This window comes from Eutrigla gurnardus (assembly GCF_963514095.1).
Source record: "Eutrigla gurnardus genome assembly, chromosome: 23".
NCBI classification, from domain to species: Eukaryota; Metazoa; Chordata; class Actinopteri; order Perciformes; family Triglidae; genus Eutrigla; species Eutrigla gurnardus.
Genome location: NC_139934.1, coordinates 1,972,291 through 1,999,310, shown reverse-complemented (window position 1 = coordinate 1,999,310; position 27,020 = coordinate 1,972,291). Strand labels below are relative to the sequence as shown.

The 27,020-nt window shown below is 46.2% G+C and overlaps 6 protein-coding genes across 13 annotated transcripts; 3 read left to right on the top strand and 3 right to left on the bottom strand.

The window, feature by feature from the left end:
- Positions 1-1,027: 1,027 nt before the first annotated feature.
- On the top strand, positions 1,028-4,028 carry LOC311008832 (motile sperm domain-containing protein 1-like). 5 transcript variants are annotated; one of them, XM_084002746.1, is made up of 6 exons: positions 1,028-1,104; positions 1,882-2,199; positions 2,729-2,804; positions 2,981-3,264; positions 3,348-3,503; positions 3,765-4,028. In XM_084002746.1, the coding sequence occupies exons 2-6, from the start codon at positions 1,974-1,976 to the stop codon at positions 3,791-3,793; spliced, it is 771 nt and encodes a 256-aa protein (XP_083858872.1). In that variant the 5' UTR covers positions 1,028-1,104; positions 1,882-1,973; the 3' UTR covers positions 3,794-4,028. The 5 variants fall into 5 exon arrangements, with proteins under 5 accessions (XP_083858872.1, XP_083858874.1, XP_083858876.1 ...); XM_084002748.1 differs by having other exon boundaries at positions 1,061-1,104; positions 1,866-2,199; XM_084002750.1 differs by having other exon boundaries at positions 1,073-1,104; positions 1,885-2,199.
- Positions 4,029-4,158: 130 nt separating this feature from the next.
- On the top strand, positions 4,159-9,175 carry ift46 (intraflagellar transport 46 homolog (Chlamydomonas); the record flags this gene model as incomplete). The annotated part of the gene is made up of 5 exons (XM_084002741.1): positions 4,159-5,492; positions 7,147-7,439; positions 8,056-8,149; positions 8,612-8,743; positions 8,822-9,175. Exons 1-5 carry the CDS (start codon positions 5,361-5,363, stop codon positions 9,173-9,175), a joined length of 1,005 nt encoding a protein of 334 aa, XP_083858867.1. The 5' UTR covers positions 4,159-5,360.
- A 311-nt stretch (positions 9,176-9,486) lies between these two features.
- Positions 9,487-17,143, top strand: LOC311008811 (RPA-related protein RADX). Of its 4 annotated transcripts, XM_084002716.1 has the most exons (20): positions 9,487-9,569; positions 10,396-10,507; positions 12,107-12,296; positions 12,367-12,479; positions 12,671-12,811; positions 12,903-13,069; positions 13,199-13,355; positions 13,442-13,550; positions 13,623-13,711; positions 13,828-13,953; positions 14,054-14,155; positions 14,257-14,430; positions 14,531-14,655; positions 14,746-14,880; positions 14,926-15,044; positions 15,193-15,246; positions 15,857-15,900; positions 16,006-16,266; positions 16,355-16,501; positions 16,669-17,143. In XM_084002716.1, the coding sequence occupies exons 1-20, from the start codon at positions 9,507-9,509 to the stop codon at positions 16,791-16,793; spliced, it is 2,553 nt and encodes an 850-aa protein (XP_083858842.1). In that variant the 5' UTR covers positions 9,487-9,506; the 3' UTR covers positions 16,794-17,143. The 4 variants fall into 4 exon arrangements, with proteins under 4 accessions (XP_083858842.1, XP_083858840.1, XP_083858839.1 ...); XM_084002714.1 differs by having other exon boundaries at positions 14,746-15,044; positions 15,196-15,246; XM_084002713.1 differs by having other exon boundaries at positions 14,746-15,044.
- A 301-nt stretch (positions 17,144-17,444) lies between these two features.
- On the bottom strand, positions 17,445-20,378 carry LOC311008831 (C-type lectin domain family 10 member A-like). The gene is made up of 8 exons (XM_084002745.1): positions 20,195-20,378; positions 19,940-20,047; positions 19,374-19,463; positions 19,187-19,252; positions 19,023-19,115; positions 18,753-18,907; positions 18,356-18,465; positions 17,445-17,791 (listed from the first exon to the last, which is right to left on the bottom strand). The coding sequence occupies exons 1-8, from the start codon at positions 20,250-20,252 to the stop codon at positions 17,635-17,637; spliced, it is 837 nt and encodes a 278-aa protein (XP_083858871.1). The 5' UTR covers positions 20,253-20,378; the 3' UTR covers positions 17,445-17,634.
- A 128-nt stretch (positions 20,379-20,506) lies between these two features.
- asgr1a (asialoglycoprotein receptor 1a) lies at positions 20,507-24,221 on the bottom strand. The gene is made up of 9 exons (XM_084002743.1): positions 24,164-24,221; positions 23,172-23,241; positions 22,880-22,987; positions 22,042-22,140; positions 21,720-21,785; positions 21,514-21,606; positions 21,283-21,437; positions 21,087-21,196; positions 20,507-20,925 (listed from the first exon to the last, which is right to left on the bottom strand). The coding sequence occupies exons 2-9, from the start codon at positions 23,230-23,232 to the stop codon at positions 20,769-20,771; spliced, it is 849 nt and encodes a 282-aa protein (XP_083858869.1). The 5' UTR covers positions 23,233-23,241; positions 24,164-24,221; the 3' UTR covers positions 20,507-20,768.
- A 458-nt stretch (positions 24,222-24,679) lies between these two features.
- cyb5d1 (cytochrome b5 domain containing 1) lies at positions 24,680-26,661 on the bottom strand. The gene is made up of 4 exons (XM_084002757.1): positions 26,445-26,661; positions 25,797-25,873; positions 25,497-25,715; positions 24,680-25,076 (listed from the first exon to the last, which is right to left on the bottom strand). The coding sequence occupies exons 1-4, from the start codon at positions 26,563-26,565 to the stop codon at positions 24,855-24,857; spliced, it is 639 nt and encodes a 212-aa protein (XP_083858883.1). The 5' UTR covers positions 26,566-26,661; the 3' UTR covers positions 24,680-24,854.
- Positions 26,662-27,020: the final 359 nt, after the last annotated feature.

The window sequence follows — 27,020 nt, the reverse complement described above, 5'->3', positions numbered from 1 at the left end:
GCAGCTGAAACCGAAACGGAACAGAAATTTGAATCAGGTTTTATCGTTATCAACACTTCACTGTCTAAACGTCACCTGCAGAGGAAGGTCATGTGATACGATCCAAAGCTCCGGAGCACACTGAATGGACCTCATGCTGGTCATTTTGAAAGGTAACACTCTAAGTCTAACCTGTTACTGAGTGTTCTGTCATGTGCTCCAGTAATGAACCAGAAAATACAACAAACATTAATTCAAAGTGAAATGTTTTCCTTCAGAAGTCAAAGGGAATCAAAAATCTGAATTCTGACTTTAGAAGACTTAGAACTGAGAACTTGCTGCAGGACTGAGGACATATAGACGACGTAGGCTGCCACCTGGTGGTTTGCAACCTGAATGCAGCATGCTTGTCACGTGTTTCCTTGTAAAGTCTGAAGAATGAAGCATTGCAGACATTCAACTCTCACAGTAGACAGGATGTTGTGCATGAAATATATGAAATATGTATAGATTTGAAAGAAGGTATTTAACAGTAGCATTTATGTGGATACCAGCTCACAGAGGGATTACAGGAAAAAGCAGACGAACTGGCAAAACAGTCACTAAAGCAGGATAACATAACGAACATTTCATTTAGCAAAGCAGAAGCAAGAGATATAAATCAGAAAAACATCGTAAAAGAATGGCAACGATTGAGGGTAGGACATTCAAGACTTAATAAAACATTGCATTTAATAAAGAAACATCCTACAGGTTTATGTGAGAGTTGTATAGGATCAGAAGAGTCAGTTAAACATGTCATTATGCACTGTCAAAAATATTCACAAGAACGGGAAACATTAATAAGGGAAATAAGGGAATAGAAGGTTTTAGTTTGGAAAATGTATTTGAAGCTGGGGAAGGAAAACTATTTACATATTTGAGACAAACGGGATTGAAGGGAAGAATTTAGCAGATTAATGGGTGGATAACTCTGGTTCACACTCCAGCATAGTAGGTGGCGGTAATGCACCTTAACGCTGGTTGACAACCGCCAAAAGAAACCCACGAAGAAGACGAAGAACCCGAAGAGGGCGGGGCCCCGTCGGAAGCAACAGCTTGCTGAGGAAGTAGAGTTAGCCGGAGGTGAGTAGAGACGCAGACCGCTGATTCTACCGGAATAAAGCCCGTTCTGTCCGCTTCTACTGACGGTTAACGGCTCCCTGAACGTTTCCAGCAGCCGGTGGGGGTTTCTGCACCGTCATGTTTGACGTTATTTAGCCGGTTATCAGCCTGACGGCTCGGTGTATGACGTAGCAGCTAGCGTTAGCTAAATAATAATACGCACAATCCGCTTCCTGTCTTATTGAATTAGTGTTTAGAACAATTAATGACAATTAGCAGGTTTTATACTGCATGTTAACGTTGTTAAATACAACGAAAAAACCACATTATTGTTATTACTAGCGGTGGATGACGTATTAACATATTCTACCTATGGCAAAGTATTAATACCACAGTGTAGAAATATTGTTGCAAGTACAAGTATACATACTTAAAGAACCGAATGTAAAAGTACTCCGTTCATGTCGGTCTGTCTCTCTTTATCTGTCTGTCTGTAGAAATACTCAAACTTACTGAAAGTAAGTAAAAGTGCTCATTAGGCTGTATAACAACAACATTATATTGTTGTTGTTTTTGAATAACTGATGTTTTCTGTTGTATTTCTAGTCTGATAGTAATCTGAAGTGAAGTAAAAGTACAATATTTAAATGTGTAGAAGTATTATTAGAAGTATTATTGTTTCCACTGTACAAAGTAAAGTAAAATATGTTGTCAAACCCAAAAATCTGAAATAATTCTGTCGACTTCACTGTATGTTTACATGGCTCATATATGAAAGATAGTATTTATTCTCTCCAGCAGGTGGCGATGCTGTGACATCACACGGCCGAGGCATCCAATGACAGCGCTCGGATCATGGCTGCGTGTGGGACGCCACACAGGACGGACCAATGAGGAGGGAGGACAGCCATGACGGGGCGGCGGCGCAGCACGGAGGGAGGAGAGGGGACAGGGGGCAGGCGGCGGTGAGACAGGCGGGAGGTGAGACGGGTGGGGTGTCCCCGCTGCCTGTCTTCCTGTTCCCCTCCGAGCTGGTGTTTTACTCCGAGCAGAGGAGCTCCCACAAGAGAGTGTTGACCCTGTACAACCCCTACAGCTTCAGCCTGAGCTTCAAGAGTCAGTACCCGTCTGTCTGTCTGCCTGTCTGTCTGTCTGTCTGTCTGTCTGTCTGTCTGCCTGTCTGTGTACAACCCCTACAGCTTCAGCCTGAGCTTCAAGAGTCAGTACCTGTCTGTCTGTCTGTCTGTCTGTCTGTCTGTCTGTGTACAACCCCTACAGCTTCAGCCTGAGCTTCAAGAGTCAGTACCTGTCTGTCTGTCTGTCTGTCTGTCTGTGTACAACCCCTACAGCTTCAGCCTGAGCTTCAAGAGTCAGTACCTGTCTGTCTGTCTGTCTGTCTGTCTGTGTACAACCCCTACAGCTTCAGCCTGAGCTTCAAGAGTCAGTACCTGTCTGTCTGTCTGTCTGTCTGTCTGTCTGTCTGTCTGTCTGTCTGTCTGTGTACAACCCCTACAGCTTCAGCCTGAGCTTCAAGAGTCAGTACCTGTCTGTCTGTCTGTCTGCCTGTCTGCCTGTTAATCAGTGTACAGATCACCCCCTGCTGGCTGTGCAGGAGTTAACAGTGTCTCTTGTCTCCTGTCTCCAGTGTTGTGTACGTCTCCGTCTCTCTACAGAGTCGTGGAAGCAGAAGGCAGCGTCCGACCCAAGTCCTGCGTGGACCTGTAAGTAGACCTGGACCTGTAAGTAGACCCGTAGACCCGGACCTGTAAGTAGACCTGGACCTGTAAGTAGACCTGGACCTGTAAGTAGACCTGGACCTGTAAGTAGACCGGACCTGTAAGTAGACCTTTGATGTCAAAGTTCATAACGAGGACGGTAATGAATGACTTCCTGTCAGGGTGGTGCGTCACCTGGACGTGTCCCCCCGTAACCAGGGCCGCAGAGACTGGTTCCGTGTGGCGGTGAGAGGAGGAGGCCAGGTGGGAGGACGGGAGATCTGGGCGGAGCTGAGAGGAGGAGAGGAGGAGCGGGGAGGAGGAGGAGAGGAGGAAGAAGAGGAGGAGAGGAAGAGGAGGAAACAAGGAGGGGGGCGGGAGAGGACGACAGGAAGCCAGCAGAGGACGCTGTCTGCTTTGTCTCCTCTGCTGGTTCCCACACACACACACCTGCCCACCTGCACAGGTGAGACGTCACGGGGGGGCAGCAATGCACCCTGGGACCTGGAGTTGATGGCGTTGTGTGTGTGTGTGTGTGTGTGTGTGTAGCGGTGCGCAGCGTGTCCCAGTGGGCGGTGTGTGTGGCGGCGGCGGTGCTGTGTGTCGCCGTGTTGATGCTCCCCCTCCACGCTGAGAGCAGCTCTGTGGTTCCACGCTGCCTGCACGTCTCCACCAATCAGAAGCTGGCCTGTGCCTACACACTGGGTAACACACACACACAGACACACACACACACACAGACACACACACAGACACACACACAGAGAGACACACACACATACACACACACAGACACACACATACACACACACAGACACACACACACGCACACACAGACACGCACACACAGACACGCACACACACAGACACAAACACACACACAGACACAAACACACACACACAGACACAAACACACACACACACACAAAGGAGACTCACCTCTCTCTCTCTCTCTCTCTCTCTCAGGTCTTCTCACCATGGTGTTTCTACAGTAACCAGTGACATCACACCGCGGCCTCCTCCATCCGACCTTTGACCTCGTCAGTGGCTCAATGAACAGACTGATTTCAAACTGTGCCCCGCCCCCCCCCCAGGATCAACACAGGGGCCAAAGGTCAAAGTATATTTGTTTTTGCTTGTGAAAATACTTTAACGTCCGGCAGCCGTCCTTTAAAGAGAAAATATAGAATATATGTATAAATATAAATAAATGATTCCCTGCTAATGAAACCTTTAGTTTCAGGATCACTTTGTTCTGAACAGATTGCTGGACCCCTCCACATACTTTAAATATATATATATATATATATTTAAAACATCTATATAATTATAAATATTAATATTTTAAATTAATATAAATAATAATTATTCCACACCAGCTGCACTACATACAAATAATAAATATATCTTTTAATATGGAATTAATAACGTAAATAAGAATTATTATTCAAAATACATAGATACATTTAAAAGGAAATAAAAAGTATAATTTTGAGTATATGAAGAAGGAAAATAAAACAGAACAAATATATATTATTTTATATTTTATTTATGTTAAATATGCTCCATAAAGAAGAAGAGAAAGAGGTGATGAAGATGAATGTAATACATGAAGAAGTGTTGGACCACCAGGGGGCACCACTCGTAGACTTCAGACCATTATAGGCATTTATATGTTAATTATATGAACATAAAGTAATGAAACGGCTTCTATGGACTGGATCGATTTGATACACGTTCTAAACGAGCGGGCTATTAGAACAGTACGAGCGCTCTGGCTCCCCGTGTGGCTCCAAGGTGTACTGCAGCCACCAGCGTTCACACACAGAGACACCGTACTGCTGCGACCTCTGTGGGAAAGCGTTTGTGCTGAACTTTGCTTCGCTTATTATTTTACATTGAGCTGTATGCCTGTCCTTGCTTACACGCTTCCTGCAAATAAAGTATTACATTAAAGTAATCCTGGCGGACATTGAGGTACTAAATGATATACCCATTTATTAAAAATTAATAAACATAAATAATATACATCATTATTATAATAAATAATCATATTTTAAAATAAATATACAATAAATATAAATATTATTTATAATGATTAATAATTGATCATTAATAATAATATATATACTATCACTAGAGGGCGGTGTTGCCTCGTGTATTTTGCGCTGGCTTTCAATAAAGCTAAAAAAAACTATGATCCCATGATGCATTGCGTTGTCCGTTGCCAGGATACAGCGCTCAGTAGCTCGCTACTACCAGCTAAGCGACTTTGACGCAGATAAACGCGTTCAGACTGAAGTCAAGCGGCCGAAGAGACATTAAAAACACACGGAGGGATTTATTTGGTCTCCGTGGAAGCTTTTATCCGTTACACCGGGCTTTGTTTTCTCTTTAAAAGCTCCGGTGGTTCGGTTTGCTATCGGTTTGTTTGATGCTAGGTGGCTAATGCTAGTCGGTGACGGGACATAAACGCGTCTCCGGTGGAACTAAAGAGCATCCGGCTGCCCGGTGGATGTGTGTGACCGGAGTCCGGTTCCCCCGGTGACCCGTCAGCGTCCTATGGAGAGGGCTGACCGGCAGGACGCCGCCGCCAGACTGCTGAAGAACCAGCCGTACGACGAGAGCCTGGAGGTGGCCGACTCCGAGGAGGTAGCGAGCGTCTACAGCCCGACGCCCCGCGGCCCGCGGCAGGTAACGAGGTCCGGTGACGACCGGTCACACCCGGTAACGAGCACCGGTCACACCCAGTAACATCTGCTAACGAGTCATTAACTTCATGTTAACGTAGTAGTAGTAGAAGTACACAAGTATTATCAGCTTCATATTAAAGTATCAGGAGTACAAGTACACAAGTATTATCAGCTTCATATTAAAGTATCAGGAGTACAAGTACACAAGTATTATCAGCTTCATATTAAAGTATCAGGAGTACAAGTACACAAGTATTATCAGCTTCATATTAAAGTATCAGGAGTACAAGTACACAAGTATTATCAGCTTCATATTAAAGTATCAGGAGTACAAGTACACAAGTATTATCAGCTCCATGTTAAAGTATCGGGAGTAGAAGTACACAAGTATTATCAGCTTCATATTAAAGTATCAGGAGTACAAGTACACAAGTATTATCAGCTTCGTATTAAAGTATCAGGAGTAAAAGTACACAAGTATTATCAGCTCCATGTTAAAGTATCAGTAGTAGAAGTACACAAGTATAGCTTCATATTAAAGTAGTAGCAGAAGTACACCAGTATTATCATATTCATAATAAAGTAGTAGAAGTACACCAGTATTATCATCTTCATAATAAAGTATTAGTAGAAGTACACCAGTATGATCATCTTCATAATCAAGTAGTAGAAGTACACCAGTATGATCATCTTCATAATAAAGTATTAGTAGAAGTACACCAGTATGATCATCTTCATAATAAAGTATTAGTAGAAGTACACCAGTATGATCATCTTCATTATAAAGTAGTAGTAGAAGTACACCAGTATTTTCATCTTCATTATAAAGTATTAGTAGAAGTACACCAGTATTATCATATTCATAATAAAGTATTAGTAGAAGTACACCAGTATTATCATCTTCATTATAAAGTATTAGTAGAAGTACACCAGTATTATCATCTTCATAATAAAGTATTAGTAGAAGTACACCAGTATTATCATCTTCATAATAAAGTATTAGTAGAAGTACACCAGTATGATCATCTTCATAATCAAGTAGTAGAAGTACACCAGTATGATCATCTTCATAATAAAGTATTAGTAGAAGTACACCAGTATGATCATCTTCATAATAAAGTATTAGTAGAAGTACACCAGTATGATCATCTTCATTATAAAGTAGTAGTAGAAGTACACCAGTATTTTCATCTTCATTATAAAGTATTAGTAGAAGTACACCAGTATTATCATATTCATAATAAAGTATTAGTAGAAGTACACCAGTATTATCATCTTCATTATAAAGTATTAGTAGAAGTACACCAGTATTATCATCTTCATAATAAAGTATTAGTAGAAGTACACCAGTATTTTCATCTTCATTATAAAGTATTAGTAGAAGTACACCAGTATGATCATCTTCATTATAAAGTATTAGTAGAAGTACACCAGTATGATCATCTTCATAATAAAGTATTAGTAGAAGTACACCAGTATGATCATCTTCATAATAAAGTAGTAGTAGAAGTACACCAGTATTATCATCTTCATAATAAAGTAGTAGTAGAAGTACACCAGTATGATCATCTTCATTATAAAGTAGTAGTAGAAGTACACAAGTATATCCAACATTATCGTGTTTCTTTCTGATGAGATGAACTTGACGTTTTCAGTCTGAGTCCCGGAGGAGCAGGAAGGGGCGTGGCCTGATGTCGGCCGCCGGCGGAGACTTTGACGAGGACCACAAGCCTCAGAGGGCCAACGAGGAGCCAACCGGGGCCAGCCCGGACGAGGAGGAGGAGGAGGAGGAGGAAGACGAGGAGGAGGAGGAGGAGGAGGAGGACTCTGATGAAGAGGACTCCGATGAGGACGAGGAGCCCGGCGAGGCTCCGGGGTACGACGCCGCCGACTACGCCAACCTGCCCGTCAGCACCGAGATCAAGGAGCTGTTCCAGTACATCACACGGTGAGAGGCTCGCTTAGGGTTTAGTGTGGCGTTTTCAAGGTTTGGAAAGTGCTTGAAAGGTCTATAAATGTGTGTTGTATGTGATGACATCTATGATAGAACAGAGGAAAGAAGATCTCCATATCTGAGGGACTGAAAACAGCATTTTCTGACATTTCTTTATGAAAAATGCCTTTTGATGATGAACAGATGATGAAAATAGTTGGTGATTATATTTCTGTGGATCTGTTAGTGGAATTAGTTTTCCTTTCATTTGTGGTCCTTCTGTAAAAAGCTGTCTCCAAACATCATGTTGGTTGTTTAGAGGACAATAACATCTCATTTAATGTGATGAACAAGTGACATAATAAGTAGACTGAATACTGACCATTGGATTGGTACAAAGATGGAGTTTACCACAGCTGGAAGGGGCTGGAAAAGCATGGAAATGCACCTGGAAATGCATGGAAAGTGCTTGAATTTGACTTTGTTAAAGGTGGAGGAACCCTAAGTAATCCTCATCATGGCTAGAAATAAATGAGGGAATATAAACGTGACATCCTCTGACACAACGAGGTAGTATCATATAATGTAATATGTGTGTGTGATATTCTACATTGTGATTCGGACCTCTCAGCTACAGCCCTCAGTCCGTGGAGCTGGATCACAGTCTGAAGCCCTTCATCCCGGACTTCATCCCGGCGGTGGGAGACATCGACGCCTTCCTCAAGGTCCAAACATTTTCTCATCATTTCTGGTTTTGGTCGCTTCCTGCAGCTCATTCTAAGAAAAACCTAGAATATAACATTAATTTGTCCGTGTTTCATGTTATTTTGTTTGTTTAGAAGTCACTATTTACTGGGAATTTGTGGGTTTAAAAAAAAAAAAAACACAAGAGAGCATTCCCTGATATTGGACCTTAAAAAATAAAAAATAAATAAAATGAAAGGAATTAACGAATATTAACAAAACAAAAAAAGATCTATTAAAATATATAAATACACAAATAAATATAAATAAATAACCCAAACACAGTTATACAAATACATGTAAATAACAATAATAAGTGCTATTATAGTACATACATGTATATAAAAGTGATACAAACGGGAGGTTTTCATGGTAGTAGTGCTGGAAGCGGCCCTTTTATCTCTGTGACCCCTGACCTGACTGTGACCCCGTGTGGCGTCCAGGTGCCGAGGCCGGACGGGAAAGCGGACAGCCTGGGTCTGCTGGTTCTGGACGAGCCCAGCGTGAAGCAGTCGGACCCCACGGTGCTGTCGCTGTGGCTGTCGGAGGAGAGCAAGCAGCACGGAGCCACCGAGGTACCGAACCCCGCCACCAGAGGGGGCTGATGGGAGGGGTCAGCCTTTATAATAACCCCGTGTGTCTGTGTCCTCCAGCTGAAGAAGGTGACCAGCGTGGCCAGTCCTCAGAACAACCCGCGGGCGGTGGACAGCTGGGTGGACAGCATCAGCGCGCTGCACCGCTCCAAGCCGGCGGCCAGCGTGCTGTACGGCCGGGCCATGCCGGACATCGACGCCCTGATGGAGGAGTGGCCCGCCGAGCTGGAGGAGCTGCTGGGCCGCCTGCAGCTGCCGCCCGCCCGTCTGCACTGCAGCCTGGCGGAGTACAGCGACGTCGTGTGCGGCCTGCTGGACATCCCCGTCCACGGCGGCCGGATCCAGTCCCTGCACCTGCTCTTCAGCCTCTACCTGGAGTTCAGGGACTCGGCGCACTTCACACAGCGGGCTTAGGAGACCATTGATTGTGACGGGATGAATGAACACATTTCTTAGTTAACTGGTTTCCTGTCTGACGCCTCCTCAACAACGATTCAGTTTGTTGCCATGACAACGCTTAAGAAACAACGTGAACACTATAAATAAATGTAAAACCACCTTTCCATGACTTTCATATTATTATTATTTTAAACACAGCAACCCTTTAAGATCACATTAGTTTTTTAATGATGAAGTAAATAATAAATAAAATGGATAATTCATAAAAAAAAATAAAAGAAACCTTCTCCGTGTGTCCCACAATGCATTGCCCTGTTATTGTTATGAGGGGGCTGTCCTGTCCAACATGGCGGCTTCCGACTGCGTCTTCCACAGAACCCTGACCCGGTCCGGATCCGGTCCAAACAAGGTCTCAGCTCATTCATTACCGTTATCGAGCGTTGATAAGCTGGCGCGTGAGTGTGCGGACGCGCGTGTGAATGCTGGTTGGACCCCCTCCCTCCTCCTCCTCCGTTCAACCAGACTCCGTTCAAATATCCACCGATTTAACGTCGCCTCTTCGTATCGGCCATCTCGCACACCCCACTGAATACAACGAAGATGTTACGATAAGTGCTTTTTGAAAGATGATTTTCGGGATGAATGTCAACGCTCAGGTTGCTTCAGTATTAACAATAAACGCGTGTTTGTCTTTGATATAAACGGGCCGCCCTTTTCCCTTCAATCTACTGTCACGGGGGGGCGCGAAAAACACCGACATTTTATTTTCATTTACCGTTTAATTTCATGCTTTTTTGTGCATTATGAACAAGCCGAATTTGCCACAGGATCCTAAAGATGTAGAAACGACCCAAACTGTGTGATGGATTCGTTTATGTTTGTCACAAAATCCGACCGTGTTAAAGTACGCGATGTTTGAATGGAGTTTGGCGAAGGAAGGAACGGCTCACTGCCGCCTCGATGTCTTCTCCCAGCCTGATGAGTTCAGTGCCGGTGGTTATTCCTAGACAGGTGATTCAATAGAAACCGTGAATTAAATGTCAAATGTTCTTTGCTAAGGTTGTTTTTGTGAGTTTAGTCGCCATGTTTGTTTTTCTGTTGTAATCATTAATAACCATAAACAAAGGCAACTTAATCACCAAAATGTCACAAGAAAACAAGTCTGGACAAACAAAACAACGTCTTTTATTGTGGAGAACTTTGTCCTTAGCCAGATTTCTTGTCTCGTCTCCAAGGCGTCTTCGTCCTCTCCGGCGGTCTGCAGGGAGTTCCTGTACGTGGTGGACCTGCAGCGTTACACCAGAGACCTGGGGTCCTCCGTCTACTTCCCCCAGGCGGTCCTCAACGGTCAGACACCGGGACGGGACAGACTAACTACAGGACAAACTGAATGAGACGGGACAGACTAACTACAGGACAAACTGAATGAGACGGGACAGACCAACTAGAACAGGAGGAACTTAATGGGACGGGACAGACTAACTACAGGACAAACCTAATGAGATGGGACAGACTAACTACAGGACAAACTGAATGAGACGGGACAGACTAACTAACTACAGGACAAACTGAATGAGATGGGACGGACTAACTACAGGACAAACTGAATGAGACGGGACAGACTAACTAACTACAGGACAAACTGAATGAGATGGGACGGACTAACTACAGGACAAACTGAATGAGATGGGACGGACTAACTAACTACAGGACAAACTGAATGAGATGGGACGGACTAACTACAGGACAAACTGAATGAGATGGGACGGACTAACTACAGGACAAACTGAATGAGATGGGACGGACTAACTACAGGACAAACTGAATGAGATGGGACGGACTAACTACAGGACAAACTGAATGAGATGGGACAGACTAACTACAGGACAAACTGAATGAGACGGGACAAACCAACTAGAATAGGAGGAACTTAATGAGACGGGACAGACCAACTAGAATAGGAGGAACTTAATGAGACGGGACAGACTAACTACAGGACAAACTTAATGAGACGGGACAGACCAACTAGAATAGGAGGAACTTAATGAGATGGGACAGACTAACTACAGGACAAACTTAATGAAACGGGACAGACCAACTGGAACAGGAGGAACTTAATGAGACGGGACAGACTAACTACAGGACAAACCTAATGAGATGGGACAGACTAACTACAGGACAAACTTAATGAGACGGGACAGACCAACTAGGAGAGGAGGAACTTAATGAGACGGGACAGACCAACAACAGGACAAACTGAATGAGATGGGACAGACTAACTACAGGACAAACTGAATGAGATGGGACAAACCAACTAGAATAGGAGGAACTTAATGAGACGGGACAGACCAACTAGAATAGGAGGAACTTAATGAGACGGGACAGACTAACTACAGGACAAACTTAATGAGACGGGACAGACCAACTAGAATAGGAGGAACTTAATGAGACGGGACAGACTAACTACAGGACAAACTTAATGAGATGGGACAGACTAACTACAGGACAAACTGAATGAGACGGGACAAACCAACTAGAATAGGAGGAACTTAATGAGACGGGACAGACCAACTAGAATAGGAGGAACTTAATGAGACGGGACAGACTAACTACAGGACAAACTTAATGAGACGGGACAGACCAACTAGAACAGGACAAACTGAATGAGACGGGACCGACCAACTAGGACAAGAGGAACTTAATGAGACGGGACAGACTAACTACAGGACAAACTGAATGAGACGGGACAGACCAACTAGGAGAGGAGGAACTTAATGAGACGGGACAAACCAACTACCGGACAAACTTAATGAGACGGGACAAACCAACTAGGACAGGACAAACAAGGTGGACAGGACATACATAGGATATGACAGGACCATGTCCTCTGTAGACCAGAGGACTCACTGGTTTGTGATGGGGCTTCCTGGTCCGGTGTCCCCCCAGGTGATGACCTGTATGACGTCACCCTGACGGACGGGGACTGCAGGCTCCGCGTGACCCTGGATCCAGGTCTGAACCGACTGGCGGAGAGAAACATCCTGCAGCCTGGATCGGTGCTACGCGACGCCACCTTCGCCCCCGCCATGACTGCTCAGCTCCCAGAATGCCCCGGGGCCTCTGCGGAGAGAGACAGGTGAGTGAGGGCGGCTGAAGGTGATGCTGGGACGTGGTGAGACAGGTTTTAACGCGTCTTGCTCCTGCAGCTTCAGACTGCTGAGTGTGAAGGTCTCTGGAGGCGATGATGAGGGGGATGGGGTCAGGAGGACCCACGTGGACTGGGACTCTCTGCCCTGGTTCGGATCCTCAGCACCCACAGGTAAGACCTAACCAGCCCCGCCTCCTCCCTGGTGCGTCTCGTGAAGATTCTCTTCACGTCTGCAAACCTTTCACGCAATTCCATACTAAGTTAATGCTCTACACTTTAGAACTACGAATCCCATGATGCTTTGTGGGACACTTACAGAAAATACACCTGACAGTTATGCTGCAGTTTGATTGATCCCACAGGTGCTTTGGTTCCCCTGAGAGCCAATCGGAGTGTGTTTCTCCCTCTGTGGAACAACGTGGACTACAGCGGCGAGGAGTGGAGGGAGACTCCGCCCCCTGAGGAGGAGGGGGAAGATGAAGATGAAGAGGAGGAGGAGGAAGGTAGAAAAGTTGATGGTCATGGTTCAGAATTGATTAGAGCGTCCACTTTAATGATATTATAAATTAACATATAAAATGTGCGTGATGACAGCGCGGCGTCCTGACGTTACCGTGTCGGAGTTGCGGGACTCGTTTCTGATTCGTCGTGGGGGCGTCGCCCGGGGTGCTGTCCAGCATCAGCTGATCATACGCATTCTCAACAAGTCCCACCTGATGTATTACGGGAGAAGAGACCGGAACTGTGAGTGTCCATATAAGGTCAGTGAAATAAAGGAGGACCAAAGGTGAACCCTGTGGAACGCCAAAACAGATTGACCATATTAACCTCTCTGTGTGTCTGTGTGTGTGTGTGTGTCTGTGTGTGTGTGTGTGTGTGTGTGTGTGTAGGCGGTGTTGGAGGCGTGCGACCGGACAGGAAGTGTGAGCGTGGTGTTGTGGAACAGGGTGTGCGTCACCTGGTATCGTCGCTTGAAGCCTGGTGACATCATCAGCCTGAGACGCTATCGGGTCAAACGGCAGTTCCAGGCGGAGGCCGATGACATAGGTACGGCTCGTCTTCACCATTTTGCCGATTTTCTCCCGTTGACCGCGTCTCCGTTTGAGACCAACGCCGCCGTTCTTCTTGTCCAGAGATCAGCGTGAACAGCAGAAACCCCACCGCGCTCATCGCCCTCCTCCCAAAATCCTCTGTTTTACCAGAATACCTACCACCTGCACCCACCTACAGCTTCTACAACAGGTACACACACACACATACTGACACACACACCGACACAAACACACACACACTCTGACTGTCTCTCTCCGTCAGTATGGAGCTCCTCGAACGTCCTCACAGCGCCGTATGTGATGTCATCGGCCTGCTGACGTTCTCAGGACGACCCGAGCGAATCAGGAGCGGTAAGCGTTGCCACGACAACCAGGATATACACACACATATATATATATATATACTGTATATAAATATACAGTATATATGGACATTTCTTCAGTCACACAGTTGCTTTGATTGGTAGATGGGCAAGGGGCGGGGCTTTTGGAGTATCACTGGCTGCGATTGGAGGATGGGGCAAGCAACCGGCCAATCATGGTGAAGCTCTTCTCCACGTCTCAACCTGAGTCCCACAACAAGCTCCACCCACGTGAGAAGCACACACGCACACACACAAAGACACACACACACACACACAGACAGACACACAGACACACACACACACTCTGAATGTGTCCGTGTGTCTCCAGTGTCGGTGGTCGTTTGTACCAGGATGAAGTTGATCAAAGCCGCCGATCGGACGGACGTCTTCCACCTGAGGAACACGACGAACACGCAGGTGTACTGCACAGGTGACACACACGTAGACACCCCTCTCCGTCATCCGTCGTCTCAGTCATTGGGTCAGATGATTTTTTTCATAAATCCTCTCTCCTCATTGGCCGATTGGCAGGACTGGGCCACCACACGGAGATGAGTTACCGGAAGCTCCAGCCGGTGAGTAGCTTCCTCCAGTGGCTGCGTGGCCTGGATGACGGACAGGTGCTGAGCAGGGCTCTGATTGGAGGATTCTTCACCCACCCGCCTCCTCCCGTCTCCTTGGAAACGTACATTAAACAGAGAAGAGGTCAGCTGTCTGTCTGTGTACGTCTACTGTTATTTATTATTCTTATTATTTTATTCACGTGTGTGTGTGTGTGTGTGTGTGTGTGTGTGTGTGCGTACAGATGGACTGGGGTTCATGCAAGGGGCGGAGCTTCAGGTGGAGTTGGAGAGGCTCTGTTACCGGGAGCGACGCACCTTCTGTATCCAGGCAGCTGTAACCATGGTTACGTACAGCCGCAGAGGAGAGGTGACTGTAAACACACGGGCACACACACACACACACACACAGTCCGTCGTGGCGCTGACATCACAGTGACTCACTTCCTGTCTCCCTCAGGAGGATCGCTGCTTGTTTTGGATGGACAGAGCTTCATCCCTCTCCCCCTCCTCCTCCTCCTCCTCCCGCCTCTCTAAATCCTCTCCTCACCCGTCTCCCTGCCTCTCCTCCTCCTCCTCCTCCTCTCTCCTCCCCTCCACCCCTTGCTCCTTCAGACCTCCTCTCTCCTCCTCCTCTCTCCTCCCCTCCACCCCTCGCTCCGTCAGACCTCTCTCCTCCTCTTCCTCCTCCTCCGGCTCACCGATGTCTCCGTCTTCGGTCGGTCATCTGACGCCGCGTCCTCTGGACCCCCGATCCGGGTGAGACCGTAAAAACACCTTTCATGTTTTTTTTACTACTTTCAATAGTTTAGGAGTATTTTCAGTGTGGTATTAGTACCTTTAGTGTATTAGTACATTTCCATGTTCCCACTGTACAAACATCTGGAGTCACAGCTGTGTGTTTCAGCAGGAAGGCGTGTAAGAGGAAGCAGCTGCTGACATCACAGACGCCGAAGAAGAGGTGAGTACACGTTCAAGGTACTTGTACTTTATCTGCTACTTCTCCTCCACTACATCTCAGAGGTCAATAGTGTACTTTTACTCCACCACATTTAGTTCTTTCCCCGTGTATTAGTACTTTATACTGGAGTATATTCACTCACTTTTAGGGGTATATTGCACATTCACATTTCTACAATGTGTATTAGTACTTTAAATGGTATAGCAGTATTTACAGTGTGGTATTAGTACTTTTTACTTGTAGTGGAGTGTTTTCACAGGCTGTATTAGTACTTTTACTAGTAGTGGAGTATTTTTTCAGGCTGTATTTGTACTTTTACTTTTAGTGGGGTATTTTTACAGTGTGTATTATTACTTTAAATGGTATAGCAGTATTTTCAGTGTGCTATTAGTACTTTTACTAGTAGTGGAGTATTTTTTCAGGCTGTATTTGTACTTTTACTTTTAGTGGGGTATTTTTACAGTGTGTATTATTACTTTAAATGGTATAGCAGTATTTACAGTGTGGTATTAGTACTTTTTACTTGTAGTGGAGTGTTTTCACAGGCTGTATCTGTACTTTTACTGCAACGGAGGATGTGAATACTTCTTCCTCACCTGTCTGTCTGCAGACATCCGTTGGTCACGTCACAGCCGGAGCCGAGCAACAAGACGGGTGAGACGGGTCCCAACACACCTATGACATCATCTCCGTTACCACGGTAACGTGTTGAAAAGCGTGAATACATAATAAAGTAAATAATACTGGACGTGTCGGCAGTCATCCTGTTTGAAGCCTCCATGGAGTTTCTAGAAAACACCAACGCTGATGAAGACGATGATGATGATGATGATGATGAGGGCGACGCCTCGTCCTTCATCACCGCCCCCCTCCCCCCCGCCTTCCCGCATGTCGCCATGGAGACGCTGCCGATGCGCTTTGACCACGCCCGCAGGGAGGAGCAGGCGGTTGCCGTGGCGATGGGAGGGAGGACGACGTTCAACGCTGCAGTAGAAGACTACTACACACTGAGACTGAGAAGTACTTTTACTATCTCAAATACACAATAAGTATTTAAGTATTATAAGTAAGAAGTATTTCTTTAAGGTATATAACCGTCTTCCTGCAGCGCTGTCGGACGGCGTGTCGGTCGACACCGTCTTCCTCCCTCACTGCTCCTCCTCCTCCTCCTCTCCCCGCCTCCATCACTCCAACACCTGGACCTCCATCTTATCACACGGAGCCTTCTCCTCACACACACCTCCACCTTCACCAGGTCAGTCCACACACACACACACACCTCCACCTTCACCAGGTCAGTACACACACACACCTCCACCTCCACCAGGTCAGTACACACACACACACACACACACCTTCACCTTCACAAACATTTTATGCATTCTCTCTCGCTGTCTCTCTCTCTCCCTCTCTCTCTCTCAGCTGACCTCATCCACACGGCGGCCGGGCTGGCCAATCAGAGGCTGGCGTGTGTGCTGGAGGCGTGTCATCTGGGCGGAGCTACAACAGAACTCATCCTGAGTCGAGCGTTTGGGCTGAACCACTGACTCCGGCCGGGAGGTGGGAATACTTTCTGTTTGGTTTTCTTTAACATTTCAGTACTTTGTAGTATTAATCACAGTATTTTATGTTTACCAGGTACACGCTGATGCACTTTACTGACATTGGGAGATTTGTAAACGCTGCTTGTTTTACTTCGATACAGAATTTAATTCTGTACAATTTACAAAAGGAAAAGTTGATGAAACTCTTTTTGGTGTCGGGGTGCGTTCAGGGCCCCTCAGTATTTCTACAATCCTGTTTATGTAAACTTCAGTTTGGAGTTGCCAGAAAGCAAAAAAACGTGATTTAATATATTATTTAAGTGACAGAAAGATCCTCGTTTGTTTAAATGTTCTCGTCTTTCGTAGCTGAGAAGTCTCAGCTGTTCATGTTTGTTTTCTAAACTGAATAAATATTTGAATTCCTATATTGTTCTGCTGTTTTACATTTGTGCTTCATACAACAAGCAACATCTTCACGTCTCCAACGTGTCAGAGAGATGATTTTGATTTTGAAAAGGTCTTCCTGTCTCCTGAAAATATACCATACATACCAAGGCCTATAGAGACCTGGTGGAGGGACCCCCAAGGCCTATAGAGACCTAAAAAAAAGTTTGGGTTCAAATAATTTCGGGGACCCCCTGCAGTAACTCTGCGGACCCCTAGGGGTCCCGGACCCCCTGTTGAAGGCCTCTGGCCTAGAGAGTATTTTTAATGTGGGATTGCGTCTGAAATAAAGTTTGTCGTGATGAAGGAACACGAGGCTCACAGCAGACGTGGAAATGATTTAATGGGAGGTTGGCGGTCTACAGCAGCGGGGGCGAGCAGTGGGGGGCGGAGCTAGTGTCTAGCTACCCCCACCATGTCTCTGGCAGATGAAGTGCAGCTTGGTGAGGCAGTGCAGGTCGTTGAGCTTCCCGTTGGTGTGCAGGTGAGCGCAGTCTTCGTTTCCGTGGCCGAACCCGTGGCCGGTCCAGGCGTCGGGCTGGCCGGGTTGCCACCGCCTGCAAAACCAACACGGGTCCTTTTAAGTTCCTCGGAGGTCATTCGGATATTCCCGGAGTTGTTTAGAATACTAAGACAGTAAATTTACAACTCTGGCAAACAGAGTTCTGCAGGGAGGACATGTTTGTAGTCCAGCAGGAAGTCGGCATCGATCTGCTTCCCTTCACTAAAACACAACGAGAGTCTTCCGCTGGTTTCTGGATCATTGCAGAAAACCTTTACGATCCTTATTCAATTATAATAATAATCATGAATGAACACCACTTTGAAGCAGTAAAAAGCTAACGTTAGCGATCACATGACATAACATCTATACACAGGAATAGAAAAAAAATGCTGACTCATTTCAGGGGGTTTTAGGACTCACTCTTGGAGAAAGAAAAAAACCCTCCTGGTTCAAGTTTTTCCACAACGTGAACCATCCCAATGGGCTACCTAGACCAGGTTCTGTAGTGTTCTGATGTTGCGTTGCCCATATCAGGCCATTGTCAGTCTGACAAAGATCAATCAAAACCAAATATCTGCTGTTTCCACCAATCAGGGAAAAGAGTGTGACGGCCCACCTCCGGTTCATGACGTACGGCGTCTGGTTCACCCACTCCCAGTGACCCGTCCTCTCATCAGACAGTCCCACCCAGTAAAGGGCGCCCATTGAATGCTTCGTCACAAAGTCCTGAACCAGAGAGACAGACAGACAGACAGGCAGCTGAGTTAATTCTGGTGGAAGTTGTATCAAATCTCTCCTCCAAAACGTGGGGGGGGAAAGGTGTCCCGCAGGGATCAACTCTGGGTCCTCTACTCTATGAACAGACAGACAGGCAGCTGAGTTAATTCTGGTGTAACTTGTATCAAATCTCTCCTCCAAAACATGGGGGGGAAGGTGTCCCACAGGGATCAACTCTGGGTCCTCTACTCTATGAACAGACAGACAGGCAGACAGACAGTCACAGCATGTCTCACCCACTCCTCGTCGGTGACGATGATGACCAGGTGGGATTCCTGTGCGTTGCACCAGTCTTTCGCTTCGTCCCAGGTCAACGCTGTCCTGCTGAAGAAATAACAGCTGGAGCCAAAACTGTCCCAATTCAGGGCACAACAGCTGCCACTCTCTGAACCTGAGAGACAGACAGGTCAGAGACAGACAGGTGAGTGACAGACATATCAGTGAGAGGACGTTTGTGATAGAATCAGGGTTAGATTGAGGTTCAGAGTGAAGTTAAGTGTTTCTACTGTTGTTGATGATGCGTTCGAGGGAACATTTAAGTGAGGCAACCGTCTTGCTGATGACGTCCAGAGTCGACAGCTGCTTCAACGCCTCCGCCACTGAACACACACACACACACACAGTGAGTCGAGGTAACAATCATGTGGGTTTCAGGGGACGTGGGACTGACCTGAGGTCAGCTGGTCCTTGTTGTTCTCCACAGCGAACTTCAGGCGGTGAACGTCTTTAGCTGCATCTGTAACAGAAGGACATGGCGGGTCGAGTGGAATCGCGTTTGAAGATTTTAAGAAGGGCAGAAGTTGTTTTCTTTCCGCGTCAGCCGGCTGAAAAGAAACGTGGGGAAAAAGGTGCGTTACCTTTGGAGACCTGCAGGGCGGCGCTCAGCGACCCGGTCTGGTTGGAAAGACTTGTCTCCACAGACCACAACCGGTTCCACGTACTTGTGTCTGCACACACACACACACACACACACACCTCTACGTTGATGCCACATTACACTAAGTTATCCTGTGTGACCCCTAGTGGGTCCACAGAGGTACTGCAGGGGTCCTCGAAATGCCCAACTTTTTTTCTTCCAAAAATGTAAATATGTCCAAAAATTCACCTTAACATGAATACAACCTTTATTATGCAAATATAAATCTTCCGGTTTGTTTAATATTATGTTGAGAAATTGTGACGTAGAAATGCCAAATATAGAAAAGTAAAATATAAATCTGTCAACAATTATTATTTTATGGCTTTGGTCTGTTCAGTGTTCTTCTTTTCCCAGGAAACCGGACCAGATTTGTCAAAGAACAAAACTAAATTCCAGGAAATACCAGAAACTAGATTCTTGGTATTTCACCGTGTGTGTGTGTGTGTGTGTGTGTGTGTGTGTGTGTGTGTGTGTGTGTGTGTGTGTGTGTGTGTGTGTGCTCACTGCTGGCTCCCAGTGCTATGATCACAGTGAGGATGATTGTCGCCGTCAGAGCAGGAAAAAGCCACCGTCTGAACCTGGAGACTCCTGTGAAGTAGGCAGGAGCCGGCCCTGATGGACAGACAGACGGGTGGACAGGGAGACAGGTGGACAGGCAGACAGACAGGATGCCCTTTTTTTTTAGTATTTTGACAATAAGCCCAAACAGCCACATGCCCAGACAGACAGGCGGAGAGAGAGACAGACAGGCGGGGTTACCTTTGTTCCAGAAGGAGTTGCTGTCATCTTCAACGTCGTCATGGTATTCAGTCGTCATGGCGATGTCTCCCTCCCTGTCTCTCTGTCTCCTTGGGTCAGTGTGTCTCCCCTTCACGGCTGACAAACAGTCTGACTGTCCAAACACCGAGCTGGAGGGTCATCGTCCACCGAAACGCACTTTGAGCTGGAAAACAGTGTGTGTGTGTGTGTGTGTGTGTGTGTGTGTGTGTGTGTGTGTGTGTGTGTGTGTGTGTGATGTCACTCTGTCTCTCTAATATGGTGATTCTTTGGAGCTTTTAAAGGGTGTTGATGTTGAAGCACTTAAATCAACTGAATATGCTAGAAGTTGAAGGGGCATTTAAAAGTTTGAATCCATGTGGGTGCCAGACAGAAAGGTGAAGGTCGTGACTTTGTGGTTTGGAATGAGTTTAATTGCAACGACAGACAGATTATAGCGTAAACTTTACAGCTCTGACAACATATTCCATTCAAGGGGAAACATCACATGACCTCCTCGTGACCTATCCCTGTCCAGGTGACCTCTCCCTGTCCAGGTGACCTCTCCCTGGGCCGTTCAGGTGTGCATGCTGTGTTTCTGGCAGACGAAGCGCATCCTGGTGGTGCAGTGCACGTCGTTGAGGCGCCCGTCGCGGTGCAGGTGAGCGCAGTCTTCGTCCTTGTTGTCCACGCCGTGACCGGTCCAGCTGTCGGGCTGCCCGGGAGCCCAGCGCCTGGAAACCCACACCATCAGAGAGATTATTGAGATGATGTAGTTTATAGAGATATATTATAGAGATTACAGAGGTTATAGAGGTTATTGACATTATAGCGATGATTATAGAGATGATTATAGAGATAATAGAGATTGTAGCCTGCAGGCCGTCGGGCGTACCTGCGCTCCATGGTGTACGGCGTCTGGTTGACCCACTCCCACTGCCCGGTCCTCCAGTCCGTCAGACCAACCCAGAATAACTCAGGAACCGTATGCTTGATCACAAAGTCCTGGACAGACGGTCAGACAGACGGTCAGACAGACAGACGGATGGTCAGACAGACGGACGGACAGACAGACGGGACAGCTGTCTCACCCACGTCTTGTCGTTGGGGATGATGACCAGGTGAGCTCCATGTTTGGCACACCAGACGCTGGAGTCCATCCAGGACAGGGTCACGCTGCTGAAGTGGTAACAGCTGGAGCCGAAGGCATCCCAGCCTAAAGGGCAGCAGCCCTCCTTCGCTGAGCCTGGCAGACAGGCAGACAGACGGGGGGTGAGGACCTGTCTGTCTGTCAAACCGTGTGTCTGCGTGTGTGAACGTACTGTTGTTGATGATGCGTTCGAGGGAACATTTGAGCTGAGCGACGCTCCTGCCGAGGGCGTCCACGACCGACAGCTGCTTCAACGCCTCCCCCACTGAACACACACGCTGGCCGTGAGTACACACACACACACACACTCACACACACACAAACACACACACACACACACACACACACACTGATACCTGGAGTGATTATATCACAGACCTGAGGTCAGCTCATCCTTGTTGTTCGCCACAACAACCTGCAGCAGGTTAACTTCTTTAGCTGTTTCTGGAATGGAGGACGGAGAAACCGAAGGATTTAGCACGTTAGCACATTAGCATGTTAGCACATTAGCATGTTAGCATGTGGTTCCACGTGACCATTTAAACTTCCTCATCCTCTTCGAATGCCAGTTCAACTCCTCTCACTGCTTCTTCCGACACTTCAGTTGTTATATTGCATGTTAGCTCACCGCTAACGGCTAACACACTGTGGTCAATTTGAATGGCGTAAGTGTGTGTGTGTGTGTGTGTGTGTGTGTTACCTTGAGCCTGTTGCAGTGAGGCGTTCAGTGATTGGATGACGTTGCTCAGGTTGGTTGCACGCTGCTCAACAGACCACAGACGATTGGACGACTTAGCGTCTGATCACACACACACACACACACACACACACACAGTAGTAAGAACAAGTGTGTAACATTTAAAACACCAAATGTATGACTTAATCTCCAAAAAGACTACTGACTGTGTGTGTGTGTGTGTGTGTGTGTGTGTGTGTGTGTGTGTATGTGTGTGTGTATGTGTGTGAGTGTGTGTGTGTGTGACTGTGTGTGTGTGTGTGTGTGTGTGTGTGTGTGTGTGTGTGTGTGTGTGTGAGTGTGTGTGTGTGTGTGTGTGTGTGTGTGTGTGACTGTGTGCGTGCAGGTGTGTGTGTGTGTGTGTGTGTGTGTGTGTGTGTGTGTGTGTGTGTGTGTGTGTGTGTGTGTGTGTGAGTGTGTGTGTGTGCGTGTGTGTGTGTGTGTGTGTGTGTGAGTGTGAGTGTGTGTGTGTGTGTGTGTGTGTGTGTGTGTGAGTGTGTGTGTGTGTGTGTGTGTGTGTGTGTGTGTGTGTGTGTGAGTGTGTGTGTGTGCGTGTGTGTGTGTGTGTGTGTGTGTGAGTGTGAGTGTGTGTGTGTGTGTGTGTGTGTGTGTGTGTGAGTGTGAGTGTGTGTGTGTGTGTGTGTGTGTGTGTGTGTGAGTGTGAGTGTGTGTGTGTGTGTGTGTGTGTGTGTGTGTGAGTGTGTGTGTGTGTGTGTGTGTGTGTGTGTGTGTGTGTGTGTGTGTGTGAGTGTGTGTGTGTGTGTGTGTGTGTGTGTGTGAGTGTGTGTGTGTGTGTGCTCACTGGTGACTCCCAGTATGATGATCAGGACGAGGATGACTGTAGCGGTCAGAGCAGGAAACAACCAGCGTCTGAACCTGAAGACTCCTGAGAGAGCGACGGGAGGAGCCTCTGATAGACGGACAGGTAGAGAGACAGACAGGTAGAGAGACAGACAGGTAGCTACTTTTTGTTGTACTAGTCAAATGTCCACTGAAAAAAAATTCAATGTAAGTTATATTCCTATTTCTATGAAGCAGACGGACGGACGGACGGACGGACAGACAGATAGACAGACAGACAGGCAGACAGACACCTTTGGTCCAGAGGTTGCTGTTGTCTATCTCGTTGTCGCGCTGGTAGTCTGTCATCGCCATGACGTCGTCCTTTAAGATGGATTCAGGTGGGTTAGCTGTTAGCATGTTAGCATCCAAAAGGAGTCAAACAGGTGATGTGCACATGCAGGAGATCATGCGCTATGATGGATCGCCCCGTGAGGTCGTGGATCTCTGAATCTGAAGCTGGCTGGAACTACCCTAAATTGTTCCCAATTTATTTTCTATTTTATTTTTGAATTTCTTTCATATTTTTATTTTGAGTCTTTATTTCATAATAATCTCGTACTGATGAAAGAGTATACGTAGAGTTTTAGGATTATAGCCTCAAAGACGAAAAGCTTTTTGTTTTTGGTTTCTTTTTTAAAGAAACTGAATCCTCATTTAGCTGGAATAACTACAGAATAAATACATAATAAAATACAGTTATTTGTGTAAAGTTCACATGTATGTTGTCAGATTTCACTGTGACCTTTAAAACCTTGGTTTATTCTACTGTATACTTAATGACAGAATCACACTCTGATTGAACCAATCTACAGTAATTAAAGTACCTTCTTTAGACCTGCAGTGTAACTAATGGAGGGATTAGATACGGTATCACTTTAAGACACATTAACATGATCAGGGTCTAAGCAAGCAGCTTTAAAGTGTCTAAACCTTAACATGACAGTAACTCTGGAAGAAGACTGTTGCTTTAACTTGTTACCAGCTGGACTTCTTCACTGGTTGCAGTTCTAATACTTGTAGTTCTACTGTACCACAAAGATGCAAGTGCAAAGATTTTGTATGCTTCCCCTTGGGGTTAATCCCACCTGTCTTTAACTCCTAGTGACGTCCCTGATCGACATTATTATTTAATTATTTTCCTTGAGATAATGACCTCGTTATTTAAAAAAAGAAATGAAATGTTTTAAACTTCATACCATCGTCTTTGAGACAATTAGACGGATTTAACCCCAAACTGACTCACCTGGTTGAAGTCTCAGTCGAAACAGTCCAGAGAACTCAAACTCCTCCAGAAGTCTCTGAGCCCCGCCCCCTCCTCCCCCTCCTCCCCCTCCTCCCCCTCCCTCCCATCAGTCAACCGACCATCCTGAAAACTGTCCAGTCATCACCTCCGGAGCAACATTTCGTAACACTTCTCATGAAAGTTCTCACATTTTGATTTGTTTTCTCCGAGCAGTGATTCACCCCCCCAACATTCAACAGAAATCAAACTCGCTTACTTCCCTTTTTTTTATCCTGACAGATTTTTCCGAAAGGGAAGCCGATCCTGCGACCACTTCCTCAAATTCATATTTTTACACATTTCGGGTTCAACATCAAACTCGTAGTTAAAGCTTTAGCACAAAGTCGTCATCACCACCACCAGTTACTAAGTTTTATTTGTGAGTTTGTTTTTACGTTATATTGCGCTAACATTCTACTTCTGTTTATTTCTACGTTTAAAACACCTTTAAACACCTGGAGACACATCCTATGAAAAAGTAATTACAGTTCATCCTCAGGGGAACATGAATGATGAACTACCATTTCATCGCCATCCATCACACAAAGAAAGTTTGAGATTCAAGTCTTCTTTAAAGTGCCGACTTTTACTAATGAAGACACTAGAGGCGTTTTGAGATCTCCGAGTGTCTGGAGAGGTCAGAGGTCAGAGGTCAGCCCTCCGTGAGGTCATCGTTGAAGTGGAGGAGGATGGCGGGGGTGAACAGGTCTTGGTCCAGCGGCTGGAGCTCGTGGTCGTGGAGGATGCCGTTCTCGCCGAGCGTCCGGCTCATGTCCAGGGTCACGCCGTCGTGTTTCCAGGTGTAGCTGCCGGCGTGGGAGTTGTAGTGCAGGTAACGCTGGAGGATCTCAGCCAGAGTCTCCTCTGAACACACCTGAGGACCAAACAGCACAAAGGTAAGGATCCCAAAAGCTCTGATGTGGTGAACAGGTGAAGGGTACCTGGGAAGGTGAGGGATACCTGAGCAGGTGAAGGGTACCTGGGCAGGTGAGGGATACCTGAACAGGTGAGGGGTACCTGGGAAGGTGAAGGGTACCTGGGTAGGTGAAGGGTACCTGGGAAGGTGGGGGATAACTGAGCAGGTGAGGGGTACCTGAGCAGGTGAGGGATACCTTAACAGGTGAGGGGTACCTGGGAAGGTGAACGGTACCTGGGTAGGTGAAGGGTACCTGGGAAGGTGGGGGATAACTGAGCAGGTGAGGGGTACCTGAGCAGGTGAGGGGTACCTGGGTAGGTGAAGGGTACCTGGGCAGCTAAGAGCTACCTGGGCAGGTGAGGTGTGTGGATAGTTCACCTGCAGTCGCTGCTCCTGTGATGTCAGCGTGTTGATGACACGTATCCAGCTGGTTTTGGCAGACAGCCGTCCCACCTCGTAGCGTCCGTCCTTCCACCAGGGCGGCCCGATGTCACTGGCCCAGTCAGAGCGAGGGCCGGCGGGGGGGATGTGCACAAAGCGCCCCCTAGGGGTGTAGTACCTCACACAGTTGGTCAGTGGGTCTACGTGTTTCAGGACCTGGGGGACAGAAGAGGACAGGTGAACCAGGAGCAGAGCCGAGAGCCGCTCACCGATTGGTTGGTTCCGATTGGCGCTCACGTCTTTGGTTTCCGGGTCGAACCAGGAGCTGATGTCCTTCCCTGCACACGTCAGGATGGGGAGCAGCAGAGCATCACCTGCAGGGAACACAGGTTCATCCAATCACACCCTCACTTCTTTTTACTGCTGCTTTAAGCCCCGCCCCCGCCCAGAATTCAAACCACGAAGATGCTGATTGGACCAACCCCCAAACTGATTGACAGCTCTTTTTAAAAGTTATTCATGCTATGAAAGTTTGTTTACACTCTTTTATTATATTTTATGCAACATAGCATTTATATATATATATATAAAATATTTCAAATGTTCAAAAATGAATTTGTCTGCAATTATATTTTTATGTATATTTTTATTTTTACTGTTTACTTACTTATTATATTGCTACTGTTTACTTATGTACTTTAGTGACTTTGGTATGTTTTAATAAGTGTATTAAAAAGATGAATTTTTCCCTCTGAAATGTAACGTTAGTGAAGTAGAAGAGAAAAGTATTACATTAAATGGAAATGCTTGTTTTACAATTGAATTAATTAATAAACGAAATAAGATTAGCAGGAAATATACTTTCATACAACCATCCAACTTGAAAACGAGACATATTAACGCTATGATTTAAAATGTTCCGGATGTCCGTGAACGTCTCCCCACCTTTGTACCGGTCCACCAGCGGGGTCAGGTCACACACTTTGCCCAGGAACGACAGCCACAGGTCGGCCGCGGTGTTGTGAGCGGACACCTCGGCGGGGGTGAAGAACCTCGGTCGGTCCATCACGCGGCTTTCATCCGGTATCACGGTCCGCTGAGGTTGTTGTTGTTGTCGCGTTACTGTGGCAACGGGCAGCAGAGGGGCGGGGCTTCAGACGTCAGTTTACATGTTGAAGCCAATTAGAGTTAAATGAGTCAAAATGATTGATTTAAGGTTACTTTCTTGTTACAGATGTTATCATGTGTTTTATATGTAAACAAATATAGATTTAATTTATCCTTAATGTTTTACATATTTGTTTAAATACTTCTCAATCTGCATATATTCTATCTATCTATCTATCTATCTATCTATCTATCTATCTATCTATCTATCTATCTATCTATCTATCTATCTATGTATCTATCTATCTATCTATCTATCTATCTATCTATCTATCTATCTACCTATATCTTCAATTTAAAATCAAAATATATATAATAATAAGACATAAAGAACCCAACTAAGATCTTTCACTT

What these genes read in the sequence shown, in the direction of transcription:
- LOC311008832 (XM_084002746.1), top strand. Translation starts at nt 1,974, where the DNA reads ATGAGGAGGGAGGACAGCCATGACGGGGCGGCGGCGCAGCACGGAGGG. An exon ending in ACACCTGCCCACCTGCACAG is followed by an intron (nt 3,265 to 3,347) that starts GTGAGACGTCAC and finishes GTGTGTGTGTAG; the next exon opens with CGGTGCGCAGCGTGTCCCAG. An exon ending in GGCCTGTGCCTACACACTGG is followed by an intron (nt 3,504 to 3,764) that starts GTAACACACACA and finishes TCTCTCTCTCAG; the next exon opens with GTCTTCTCACCATGGTGTTT.
- LOC311008811 (XM_084002713.1), top strand. Translation starts at nt 9,507, where the DNA reads ATGGCGGCTTCCGACTGCGTCTTCCACAGAACCCTGACCCGGTCCGGA. An exon ending in GTACATTAAACAGAGAAGAG is followed by an intron (nt 14,431 to 14,530) that starts GTCAGCTGTCTG and finishes GTGTGCGTACAG; the next exon opens with ATGGACTGGGGTTCATGCAA. An exon ending in CCTCTGGACCCCCGATCCGG is followed by an intron (nt 15,045 to 15,192) that starts GTGAGACCGTAA and finishes TGTGTGTTTCAG; the next exon opens with CAGGAAGGCGTGTAAGAGGA.
- LOC311008831 (XM_084002745.1), bottom strand. Translation starts at nt 20,252, where the DNA reads ATGACGACTGAATACCATGACGACGTTGAAGATGACAGCAACTCCTTC. An exon ending in CGCCCTGCAGGTCTCCAAAG is followed by an intron (nt 19,253 to 19,373) that starts GTAACGCACCTT and finishes CTTCTGTTACAG; the next exon opens with ATGCAGCTAAAGACGTTCAC. An exon ending in TCGTCACCGACGAGGAGTGG is followed by an intron (nt 18,466 to 18,752) that starts GTGAGACATGCT and finishes TCTCTGGTTCAG; the next exon opens with GACTTTGTGACGAAGCATTC.
- asgr1a (XM_084002743.1), bottom strand. Translation starts at nt 23,232, where the DNA reads ATGGCGATGACAGACTACCAGCGCGACAACGAGATAGACAACAGCAAC. An exon ending in CAGCAACCTCTGGACCAAAG is followed by an intron (nt 22,988 to 23,171) that starts GTGTCTGTCTGC and finishes TCCGTCTATCAG; the next exon opens with AGGCTCCTCCCGTCGCTCTC. An exon ending in CTCACTGCAACAGGCTCAAG is followed by an intron (nt 21,786 to 22,041) that starts GTAACACACACA and finishes CCTCCATTCCAG; the next exon opens with AAACAGCTAAAGAAGTTAAC.
- cyb5d1 (XM_084002757.1), bottom strand. Translation starts at nt 26,565, where the DNA reads ATGGACCGACCGAGGTTCTTCACCCCCGCCGAGGTGTCCGCTCACAAC. An exon ending in GCTGGTGGACCGGTACAAAG is followed by an intron (nt 25,874 to 26,444) that starts GTGGGGAGACGT and finishes TGTTCCCTGCAG; the next exon opens with GTGATGCTCTGCTGCTCCCC. An exon ending in TCGACCCGGAAACCAAAGAC is followed by an intron (nt 25,716 to 25,796) that starts GTGAGCGCCAAT and finishes TCTGTCCCCCAG; the next exon opens with GTCCTGAAACACGTAGACCC.